Source organism: Condylura cristata, unplaced genomic scaffold (assembly GCF_000260355.1).
Source record: "Condylura cristata isolate star-nosed mole 26May11 unplaced genomic scaffold, ConCri1.0 scaffold00011, whole genome shotgun sequence".
In the NCBI taxonomy this organism is placed as follows: Eukaryota; Metazoa; Chordata; class Mammalia; order Eulipotyphla; family Talpidae; genus Condylura; species Condylura cristata.
Window position 1 is genome coordinate 22,480,364 of NW_004567112.1, and position 12,475 is coordinate 22,492,838.

General features: G+C 49.2%; 1 protein-coding gene across 1 annotated transcript in view; it reads right to left on the reverse strand.

Annotated features, from left to right (window-relative positions):
• Window positions 1-7,265, reverse strand: part of FFAR4 (free fatty acid receptor 4) — a 20,586-nt gene extending 13,321 nt beyond the window's left edge. The window contains exon 1 of the mRNA XM_004680617.1: window positions 6,699-7,265. Coding sequence (XP_004680674.1) covers window positions 6,699-7,265 — 567 coding nt within the window. The remainder of the gene's footprint in view (window positions 1-6,698) is intronic.
• Between the last annotated feature and the right edge of the window lie 5,210 nt (window positions 7,266-12,475).

Consider the following 12,475-nt stretch of genomic DNA (forward strand, 5'->3'; position numbering starts at 1 on the left):
GTGAGAGAGAGAGAGAGAGAGAGAGAGAGAGAGAAAGAGAGAGAGAGAGAGAAGGAATAGACCCCACCCATACAAACCATGCCCTGGGGCAAAGACTAGAAGGCTCTACTCCAAAAAGCTAAAAGGGTCTGTTAATAAGTGGGTCTCCCCAGTTATTTTTATTATTTTGTCTTACATGACTTTGTAAACTTCCCATAATGTGCTGATATAACTTTTATAAGAATAGGTGACTATTTAAGAGAAGTGATGATCAAAGATGAAACAGGTACTGTGACAGTTTAGCAAGTCTGACCAAGTGGATTTTCAACAAAGAAAAATGACCCTATTCCAAAATCCCCTGACTCTGAGGGGATTCACCAAATCCCCTGACTCTGAGGGGATTCACGTTTTATTTGTGGTCAACACTCCAGGCAGACACTGTGGTAAGGAAGTAAGATACAAACTCTGCCCCGCACCTTCACACATGGTCTCCACATGCGTAGACTACATGACTGATGTGTATGCTCTTTAAGAAGTGATATGGCATCACTGGTTAAGTCAGTATCTAGTCTCACTGAAGAATGAAAAACACAGGCACCAGACCCACACTCAGCTCTAACTTGGTGTTCCAATTTTGCTTTTGTAAAATTCATTTGATTTATTTTAATTCGAAATACCTGGGACTTGTAGAAGGAGATCAGCAGGAGTCAAATCTGGAAGGAGGAGGAATGAGCGCTAGGGTGATCTCAGCACTTGCTCAGCATGTTTCAAATGTTTCCTGATTTGAAAGTCAAATGTGTCAGCCCTACTTTGTTACCACAGAAGTAGAGCTGATAGAGCCAATGGTGCTGTTTATTTTTTCTTTTCATTGAGGTAACATTAATTTACAACTCTGTGTAGGTCTCAGGGGTGCAGTGTCACCTTAGCAATTGTGATATATCACCCCACAGCCACAACCAAATGTCTAGTTACCATCCACCACCAAGTAACTGGCCTCCTCTACCATTTTCCTCCTCCCTACCTGTCCTCTGACAACTACCATTCTGTTGTTGCAGCCTAAGTGTTTCTGTTTGAGTTCACTTGAATGCTTTTTCCATTTTGTATAACACAAATGCAGAAATCATATATTTTTTTGTCTTTGTCATTCAACTTCACTTGGCATAGTCTCCTAGAGATCCATCTATGTTGTTGCAAATGGCAAGGTTTCATCTCTTTGATGGCTCAGTAGTATTCCAGTGTGTGTGTGTGTGTGTGTGTGTGTGTGTGTGTGTGTGTTGTATATCACATCTTTATTCAGCCATCTGTCTTTAATCACTAGGGTTGTTTCCATAGATTGCCTATATGATTGTTGCTTTAATGGACATAGGGGTACACATAGAAGTTCTATTTTTAATTTTTTGAGGAACTTTTCCATAGTACCCATCACTATTGGGAATAGGGCTCCTTTTCCTCCCAGCCATTATCAGCACTGTTTTTAAATTTTTTTGATAGTAACCAGTCTAGCCAGTATAAAGTGAAATCTCATCATGGTTTTGATTTGCATTTTCCTAGTGATAAGCAATGTTGTACATCATGTGTCTGTTGGCCATCAACAAATCTCTTTTGGTTAAGTGACTATTTACATCCCCTACCTATTTTTTTAATATTGTGGTATTTTGCTGTTGTTGAATTGTGTGAGATGTCTGTATATTTTGAACTTACCCCTTTTATGATATATGATTTATGAATAACTTCTTTCATTTAGCAGGTTTCCTTTTCATTTTAACGATGTCTTTTTCACTATGCCTCAATGCTTTCGTTTGTTGTTTATATTCCCTTTCACTCCTTTTGAAAACAGTTTCCTTTCATTCATTAGCTCAAATACTCCTTGACTTAAGCCATAATGGCCGAATCTGTGAGGCCAGTGGGGATGGGCAAGACTCAGTCCTACGCTTCAAAGAAGTTACACTATGCAGCTATAGAGGGTGAGAAGCACTGAGAAACTTCAGTACAGGGCACAAGCTGGGAGTGCAGAGAGCTGGAGGTGACAAGACTGGCACCAGTGGGAAAGCTGGCGCTGGCTCCAGGAGAACTGTGCCCTCTATTCGTAACAACCGGGCTTTGCCAGGGGAACAGGGAGGTGGGAGCTCTGGCGTGAGGACCAGAAGGGATGGAGGTCATGTACAATGGTGTTAAGTGTGACTTCTGTCTCTCCCTGGCAATCTAAATCCATTTTTTATGACTTATGTTTGCAAATGATGCTGCAATCTACTCTTTGCAGCCAATTTTTTCCTGAACTCCTGGCCTCACCCACTGCCATGAGGACATCTTGCAGGGCACCTCACAGGCATGTCTCTCTTCAAATATTCCACCCACAAAGGGTTCCACCTCCTGCAGTGGATGGCCCCCAGCCCGGGCTGCCAGATTCCTGCCTACTCACCTCCCGCCTTCTTCTTCTGAAGCCCTTCTCACTCAGAAGGAAGCTGTGCGGTCTAACTTAGCAGCTCTCCCACCCATCCACCTAGCTTGTTCTCACAGCCCAGCCCCTCTCAGTCTGCGCCCTTTCATCCCTCCTACGTCCAGCCTTCCTCGAGGGTCCTACCTAACTTCCATATAGGGCACTAGTGGGGTCTACCTGGCCCTTCTACAAGTGGCCTCCAATAACCTTTCCTCGCCATCTCTTGGTCTCTGTGGAATGTTTCCTCTGCCTATAATGTCCTTCTAGTCTCCCACGTCTTTGTCTGGCCAACTTCCCCTCATGGAAGCACTTGGCTGGGATATCACTCATTCTTTTCTAAAGCTTGCCTGTAAGTGGGGACAGTTACTCAAATACTGACCCCTGCCCACACTGCCTGACTTGTTTGCAAATGCCTCTGATTGCAGCAGTTTCCTGTCTGCTCCTTCCCTTTTTCTCTCTGGAGTACCCCTGGGGATCTCTTTGTAAATCATTTGCCCGCCTGGCCTTCTCAAACAAAGTGGAAGACTTGAAGATCATTTTTAATGAACTGGGAATCTCAGTTGGAGATCTCCTCTCCTATCAGCTTCCCAAGAGAAGAGAGGGGTTTGCTTACTTATATCTTGTGAGAATCCTCTAATATTCAACAAAGCAAAATGTGTTTGTGTCCTCAGCCAGTCTGCAATCAGTAGACACTGGATGGCCTTGCTGGCTTGACATTGAATCAGTGAGACTCCATGCCTCTAAGGAAGTGAGAACTCAGGGGAGATGGCACCAGGAGGAACCAGACTGTTCCCTTCCAGCTCCTTTGCCTATTCTGTGAAATGAGGCATTTCTGCCTTGAGGAAGTTAACATGAGAACACCTACTTGTGGGGTTATAGAGAGAACCAAATTAGGCAGGGACTGGGGGATAGCTGAGCGCAGCATTATACTGCCTTGGAGAAAATGAGTGTCTTGGTCACGTGACTGGTGGCAGGGGTTGGGTGGGAAAGGATTCTCAGTAAATGTTTGTAGAGTAAGTGCGCAGCACATTCTGGTCAAGGCGGCCAGTCCTCCCCACCTGCCAGTGAGGGTCACTGCCCCACCGGGGCCACAGTACACACGGGCAGGAATCCCCTGGGGACAGGCTGAGTGGACCTGGCTGAGATGTCTCAGTTGCCAGGATGTGTCCACTCTCTTCGAATGGCAGTCTATTATTTTACAGCAATCAGAAGAATTACACTGTTTGAAGAATGTTTAAAATGTTTGTAACCAAAGATAAGGAAACTAATAATAGCTGGCAATTCCTGAGCGCTTAACTATGTGTGTGCCAGGTGTTTGCCCACATACTGACCATTAGTCCCTGCAACAGCCCCGTGAGGTTAATATTGTGTCAGGTGCCACTGAGGAAAGAGCAGGACAGAGGCCCGGCTCCTAGATGGCAGAGCTGGAACACGAGCCAGAGTGCTCCAATACGCTCCTAATTCAAAGTCTTCTAGCCATTTCTAGTACATTTATCATTTCATCCTCCTTTCAGTGAAGTTTGAGAGTCACCCTGGGCTGCAGGCACCTCATTTTGATTATAGGGTAGCGGGTCCCAGCTAAGTGGCGAGGGCTAAGCAGCTCTGCGACCTTGGGCTCAGCTCAAAGCAGGTGGGAGGATTGGGGGGACCCAGCATTTGCTGGACGTGAGTTTTCTGATCTGTGGTTTGATAGGAAAATTCCCCCATGTGAAATGTCCATAACGTGTGTCCAGGGAGAGGGGCAGACAGAATCGACAGCCTGGAAGCTGGAAGCAGCAGGCTGAGAAAGTAAATCTATTAATTTTAAATGAGACTCAGCTCAGTCTACACCTCCTCTGTCTCTTTTCAAATGGCCACTGTCCCTTTTTGCCTGCTTTTCATTCTTTTTGCTGTATTTCACCAACCACCGAACTTCCCTGTGTCACCTATAAAGTGAGAGGCTTCCTCCACACTAAGTCTCAGCCCTCAAGGAACGGGTGGGTGTGTGTGGGGTAGGGAGCAGCTAGAGAAACAGGAGCAGAGGATAGCGAGCAGGCAAAGCCTGTCCTGGTTTTTCACTCAAGAGCTTCCACATCCCTTCTTTTCTAGTTTCAGGGACTAAGGTTCCTGCAGGGGGCCCCCAGTCTCCCCAAGTGTATCTGGGTCCATTCTCTCTCTCTGGGACTTTGCCCACATCCTTCTCCAGAGGCACTCGAAACAAGGAGTTGTTTCCACATCAACACAGAGAGTCTGTGTGTATGTGCAGAAGGGGCCTAGGAAGGTTGCCACAAGCCTCTACACTTGGTAAAACACCAAGTGGGCGCCCCTCACTGGGGTGACGACCTTCTGGTACAAACAACCCATAGGCTTGTCAGCAAACTATTTCTGTCTGGACTTTTGGCAGAATGAGGACAAAAATCTTATGGATTTTTTTTTTTAAAGCAGGATTATACTGCTTAAAAGGAAAAGGCATATAAAGGGGAGGGAAAGATCAAGTTATTCTACTTGATCTTTCATTGCCTGGGTAGGAATTTTATTTTTATAAGAATACAAGAGGGATAAGAGCTCAAGTTCAGTGGAAAATACAGAACAGTATAGCTGACTCAGAAAATAACTTTAAAAAATTTTAAATCCGATGGAAGAACCCAGTTCCTAGTTGACTGATGGTTTTGGATAGGACCTGGCCCCCCACTGAGTTTGGAAGCAGCTGTGTGACCCGCCTTGGCACTGGGGCATGCCTGGGTTGAGGGGCTGGCCTGCCCATAAGCAGGGTCAGGTCCCTGCCCTGTGGCTGGCTCCCCACCAGCACAGCACCTCCCTGGGCCCCACTGGAGACTTATACATCCTCTGATCAATGCCAGAGACGTGACAAAGTTCATACTAGTTAATCATTCAAGACATTAAAACAAATGAGCCAGGTAGTCCACAAAGGAAATAGACTATCAAGACAGAGTCTTTTAGATTTGATTTTTGTAAAAAAGATACTGCTGACAAGGGTACAAGCTTCTCGCCCCAAACAAAAGTCCTCTTAAGACTCATCTGCTGAAACTGCCTCTGTGTCCTTGTCCTGGAGGACACAGCCTGGAGACTGTGTTGTCTCCAGGGTCACATCTCACTTCCTGTGAGTTACCCTCCCTCCCTCCTCGGACAGGTGAGTAGGTGTCTTTTTGGTACCATGCTCTGTGCCTCACACTCCTACCTGGTGCCAAAACTGAGTCTAGTGTCTTCCATGCGGGCAAACCCCTCCACCTCTTTAGGGTAAGGGAGGAGGCAGAGCCCAGCCTGGAATGGACCCGGAGGGACACTGAGTTCTGAGCAGGTCCTCCAGTCCTCCAGTAAGACATACCCATACAAGTCCTTTCCCTACCCATCCCCAGGCGCAGAGGACCCAGCACAACGCGGACAGTCGGTCTCTGGCCTCTGGCAGCTGACAGTCAGCCTCTGGTTGCTGTCCTCCACCTCGGCCCTTGACCTGTGGGGTGTCCAGGAGCGAAGCTCTGGAATCTCAGGGCACAAACCCACAGGTACAAACAAACCAGAACAGACCTACACCAGACATTCTTGGCCAAGGAGGACTCAGGCAGTGCCCACCTTTTTATTGATTGTGGCCCCTAATGACAAATATGGGTGTCATTTCCCAGGATAAAGCTTAATGACCTAGCCTGTGTGATCTGTGGAATATTTCCAGAGCCGTGGGTACTCTGGGGTCACCCAGGGCTCCCAGGGTGAGATGCTTCATCCAGTCTGATCTGTCCTACTTGTAACTGGGAAACCTAAGGCGGTCCAGGAGAAGTCCCAAACCCCACAGAGGTAGCCTTGAGCCTGTGTCCCAGGGTCTCCACTCTCAGTCCCTCCTTGCACTGAGGAGACACCCTGAGCAAGTAATTGTTCTTCTGTGTGCCTCAAGTTCCTCCTCTGAAGAGTAGGTGTGATAATAATGGTAGTACCCAGGGACAAAGCAGAATTCTATATAATGTGATTAGCCGGCCACGTCCCTGCCCTCACGGTCCTCTCTGACTGCCTGTTAAACTCCCCTCTGTCCCACGAACCTCCGTTAGCATCTCTGCACTTTACAGCATTATGGGAACTGCACTTGCATTGTTTTAGAAGGTGCTCAAGCAAGGACGTCGCAGGGCTATTTTGAAATTTAAGAGAAAACTTCACAGCGCCAGGCACCAGCTTCTGCAACAAATGCCCTATTATTTTGCTGTTAACCATCATCCTAGGTCACCGTTTTGTCAGACCCTCCCTGCCAGCCCCTCCCTCATCACTTGCCCTTGCTGCGCGAAGAACGGGCGCTCACCTGTTCCGTCCCCGGGATCCGCTGCTGGACAACTTGGAAGAAGATGCAGAGAGGCAGGGAGGCCAGCGCCGAGTAGCCCCAGATGACCAGGAGCATCAAGGCCCGCGCCCGGGGCCCGGGGCTGCGGATTCCTCGCTGCAGGCGCACGATGCACACCATGCGCTCCAGGCTGACAGCAGCCAGAGTGAGGATGGTGACGCTGCCACTCAGGCACATCACGTATAAGAGCAGGTGGCAGGCCACCTGGCCCAGCAGCCAGGCCTCCGTCCAGCGCACAGCCAGCACCGGCGGGATCGCGCTGGTGAAGAGCAGGTCCGCGCAGAAGAGGTTGAGCACAAGGCAGGCTGTGGTGCCTCGGCGCCGCCGGCGTGCCACAAGCACTAAGGCGCACACGTTGCCCAGCAGCGACACCGCAAAGATTAACGCCAGCACGACCGTCTCCACGGCGCTCAGCACTATCCGGTGGTCGCCCTTGAGGTCGGAGAAGAAGGGGAAGTGGGTGCGGTTTGCCAGCTCCAGGCTGCGCGGGGGGCCAGTGCCCGCAGTCCGAGCGCTCTCAGGGAACATGCCCAACGCCCGGCGGCCCGCAGCCCTCTGCGATCGCGCTCATCTGGGAGGTGACTGAGCGCCAAGGCGGGGAAAGAGGGAGGAAGGCGGTTGCGACATCTCCCCTCGGGCCCCCCCCTCCTGAGGAGCGCCGGCGCTGGGTGTCTCGAGCTGAGCTCTGGGTCTGGGTGCGCGGGAATGAGGAAGTGCCAGAAGACGCGAGCTGGTCACACCTGGCTAGGGGGTGACCCAGGCAAAGGCCTCGCCCTCCAGGTGGGTTTGGGAGCTCCAGAGACCTGGAAACACAAGAGCCCTCACGGGCCAGCCCAAGGCTCTCACCTCCCGGCGGCACCAGCATGGGGAGCCTGTAGTCCGCCCACTGAGCTAAAATCACGTAGGGACATCAGAGCTGGGCTTGGGAGGTCATTTTAGCCTATGTTCAAGTCTCACCAAAGCCACACGGCCTGGGGGCAGACCCCAAAACACCTGACAGTGGTTTAGATTGGGGGGGCAGATTGAGGAGGTAAAGGGGGGAGAATCTTTTATCATTGAATCTTTTATCATTAGACTTTGCGTGGATTAATCTCTCTATATGCAGTTTTTGATACGTACAATGGAGATAATAACACCTCATTGGATAACTGTGAGGATCATATAGAGACCCACACTCTGAGCCCACCGTAATCACTCACAGAGTGTCCTCAACTACTAGTTATTGTAATTAAAATGCATGCCAGCTTTGCATTCTGGGCAACGAGATAAAATGTTTTCATGTAAAAAATGGTGAGATCCCCAAAATCTTGAATAAGCTCAACACCACCCCCCAAAAGACACCCCAATACCTTCAGGCTGTGAATGTGCCTCAGGCACCCTAGTTTGACAAGCAGTGGGCAACGCAATCCCCTTATTGATGAGAAAACGGAGACACAGCAAGAAGTGACATGTTGCAGGTGGCCCTGGCTGGTAATAAAAGCCAGGTGACCTGCCCTTGTCACCTGTTCCCACCACACCGCTGCTGTCTAGTTTTGTTACAGGAACTAGGCAGTTAGAGAATGACAAGTGTGCTGTGGCCCTGGACCTGGTGACCACTCTCCTGACCAGACACCCTCTCACCGCTACAGCCTGCCTCTCTCCCTCTTTACAGAACAGCCAGCCCTCTGCCAGTTTTCTATCACATCTAGTAGTTGTTTCTGTGCCCTTATGGAGGGTTCAGGGTGGCAGTCTGAGGCAAGGCTCTGGGGGAGGGGGAGCGTTGTGCTTGTGTGTCTGTTTATTACTGTGATGTCAAGGTCTGATTGGCAACGTGACCTGTGACCTGATGTCAGTGGGAGATGCTCATTTTATACCTGGGCTGAGTTTAAGCTGTGAGACACAGTCAGCTTGCTTTCTGAAAGGGGGCAAGAGGCAGACAGATAGAGAACTCAGATGGAATTTGGTGGCTGTCTGACCAGGACTAGGGGTATTCATTTTTGTGTGAGGGAAAGGAGAGCTGTGTGTGTATAGGGTGTAGGGGAAAGAGAGGAAGAGGGGAGAAGGAGATTCCATATTTACAGGCTGATGTGATGTGGGGACAGAAAGAGTTTATTTTTTTAAGATTTATGGTGTAGGCCAGAGGTACAGGGGTTTGGGAGGGGTGAGAGGCTTCACCAGAGACAGAGTGGGGAGCAGAGCAGGCAGATCCACTGAAACACACTGCTGAGGAGAACAACGAGTGAGAAAGGAGAGGTCTGCTGCGCCATGTGGGTCAGCTCCCTGGCGGGGTTTTGAACTCCTGCTGCAGTGGCTGCAGATAGCTTCATAGTGCTGCGCTTTAACCCGCTGTGCCACCAGGGGTTTCTGCAGTGTGGACAGTCATGGGCCCTCTCTGTCTGCTCCGTCATCACCCTCCAGCATTCTCCACATGGCAGCAGGTAGCACAGAAACTCCCAAGCCTCTCCTTTCACAGAGCCTTCAAGGGTGCCCTAGGCCAAAGGAAAATCCAACAATTCCACTTAAGAAGTAGTTGGTCCCAAATGATTTAATAAGACTTTATGTCCTAACAACCTAGAAACCACCTTCAAAAACAAAAACAGTAAACTGAGAGATAAAACTTTGTTTTGCTCTTAAACAACTGGAATAATTCTCGAATGGAATGGCTGCCCCTGTTGAGCTTTGCAAAACCAGGCATCAGTTTGGGCTGTCACCTCATTTTTGGCCCCATGTTGATTTTTCTGCCTGCTTTTTATCACTGCCACCCTTTTGAAAACCCAGCTTTGTAAAGATCTGGTGTCACAGATTTAATGTTGAAGTTGTGAACTAGGTAGAGTGTGTAATTTCACGCAGTGTCTGATGGATTGCTCCAGAGAAAGGGGCTAGTGCTGCTTCCCTGGGCCTGAGCACACACGGGCACAGGATTAAGATAAACCAGGCCTTGGAAACTCGCTGCCACCAGCAGAATCCTGGTTGTACACTCTGCGTGACTCTGAGCAAGTTACTTTAGCTTCTGGTATTCAGCTTTCCCGCACATAAAACGGTGAGAACAGTACTGATCCCTTAGGAGATTTTTTTGGGGTGTGGGGGTGGGGGAGGGGTGATGGTAAGTGAAGTATCTGTACATCAGGCTTTTAACACAATAGTCATGGAGTGGACAGCAGGCCCTGTCCTGCCCCACACATGGAATATGCCTTAAGGACTGATCACACATCTCCGTTCTCTGAGTCAGCCTCAGATTATGAAATTTTTTATTAGAACCCTCTTTCATTCTCAAATTGTCCTGGTCTGGAGCTTAATCGCATGGCTTGCCTGCCTTGGTGCTGATGAACTCACCCGGAGATCCTGAACTTGCAGTGCTGGTGTGGAATCCAAGCAATCAGACTCCAGAGTCTTTGCCCTTAATCGCTAGAGCTGTGCTTCTTAACTGGGGGAGACTTCGTTACCACCCCTCCCCAACCCCTCCCGCTCACCCCCAAGCACTTAGTAAGGTCTGGAGATATTTTTGGTCGTCACAACTAGGAGGTTACTCTGGCTACACAAGAAGGGGAGAGGCCAGGGCTATAGCTGAACACCCCACAATGCCCAGGACAGTCCCTCTGCAAGGAGCCAAACCTGCCTCCCTGGGCCCTCCTGGGGCCTCGCCAGACTGGACTGTGCCCCTCACTGTACACCTCTCTCGTGGTGGCTCAGCTAGTTGCAAAAGCCAGAAATGTTACCATTTTCCTCACAAGGTTTCCACTCTGTAACCCTTTCAGCAAGCCTTCAGCTTCAGGTTCTGGCCCCAGGTGTGCCCAGCCATGAGCCCCATAAGTCCCCAGGACTGGACTCAGAGTCAGCAGGGTGGATCAGCCTCGTGTGTTTCTTGGAGACAAGATGACTGGAAACCATGGACTGAGCCCTTGTTTTGAGAGCTGCATTGACTGCTCATGGTCATTATTTACTATTATTATCATGTTCCTTTGCCTCCTCCACTCCAGATAAAATGGGAGAAACAGAAATAGAGCTGTGGATCCGCCAAGTGTAAATATGGACAGACTAGTTTCTGAGTTATTGAGAGCACTGCACTGAGGCATGACTTCTGTCCCTGATTACTTTATATTTTTAACCAAACAGGTGGAGGAATGTTTTCCCCTGTGTGGTTTTCTTACTTTTATCTGGAAACATTTTATGAAAGTTGTGTGGAAATACTTGCTGGCTCATTGCTTCCTCTCCAAACATCTCTGTCAGTGGTCTATAATCTATCTACAAATCATCTATTACCTACCTACCTATCAATCAATCAATCTATCTATCTATCTATCAATCTATCTATCTATTTGGAGTCTATCTATCTAACTATCTGTCTAAATGTCTATCTGCAGGCTATCTATCTGTCTGTCAGTCGATCTATCTATCTATCAGTCAATCTATCTATCTATTTGGAGTCTATCTATCTATCTTCTCCCTACCTATCAATTATCTATCATCTACCTGCCTATCAATCATCTATCTATCTATCTACCCTCCCACCATCTATCAATCTATCTATTGGATTCAAGACATTAAGTCCTTTCAGAGATAGAATATCTCCTTGAAAAATTAGGACTTATTCTAGAGCAGAATGCAAAGGGTGCTTACCCCTTGGAAAGATTTCAAGTCTCGCTCATGTTTCTATACTTCTCTTCTTCCAATCCCTTCCATGTGGGTCTCCACCAAAGCCGGGCCCAATTGCTTTGAACTTTCACAGTTGAGTAGTCACCTCAACAAGGCCATTGAGGTGCAGGAGGGGACACCTTTTCTGGAAAAGTTTCCTGTGCTCCTTCTTCAAGGAGACCCAAGACTCCCCAAGCAGACAGAGCACTGGGCTGTGCACGCAGGCTCAGAGATGGGATGGGTGAAAGAGCACCCATCTGGGACAGGACAGCACCCTCCATCTTCTCCATTGTCTGCAATCAACCTGTCAGTCAAAGGGAGGAAACCCAAGTAGACACTGGGAAATGAAAATAGTGAACCGGGCCCTCCCTGGTGGTGTGCGATGTGGGAGCACAGCACTGTGTAGTTCTCCACAGCCACTGCAGCACAAGTTCAATCCCCAGCCAGGGAGCTGACCCACATGGTGTCGCAGACCTCTCCTGTCTCGCCTGCTGCTTCCCTCAGCAGTGTTTCAGTGGATCTGCCTGTTCTGCTCCCCACTCTGTCTCTGGTGAGCCTCTCACCAACCCTGCACCTCTGGCCTCTACCCTAGTTCTATATGCACAAATAAATAAATCTTTAAAAAAACAAACAAACATAGTAAACCCAGATGGGACTAGTGACCAGCTGGTTGTGACCTACACACAGTAGGAGCCTGGGTGGAGGGGGCAGCGGGGTGGGGGTTGCTGTGGCCAGGCCACAACTAGTACCTGTATGCTTTATCAAAATTAGAGGGTGTGCAGTTAGGAAGGGACCCCTGCTGAGAGGTGCTGCAGCCGAGCACAGGCTCAGCAAGCAGCATCTGGCTGGGTAGGCTTCAGTCCCCTCCCCCATCACATGTCCCCCTGGAGCATCCTCTGCACAGTGCCCCGCATGTAGACTTATGGGGCTTACTTTGGGTTTGTGGGGTTTCGGAAGCCAGGGCCCCTCTCCTCAGCCCTTCCTGTCTACTTGGTGGTGGTTTCTGCACAAGCCCTCAAAGTCCACCCTATATCCTTTCACACTGGGGCCACCGACTGGGTAAGAGCCCCCTGTGTGTGTCCCACCAAGCTGATCATTTGCTGAGCAAAGTCCTCAGCATGCTGCTG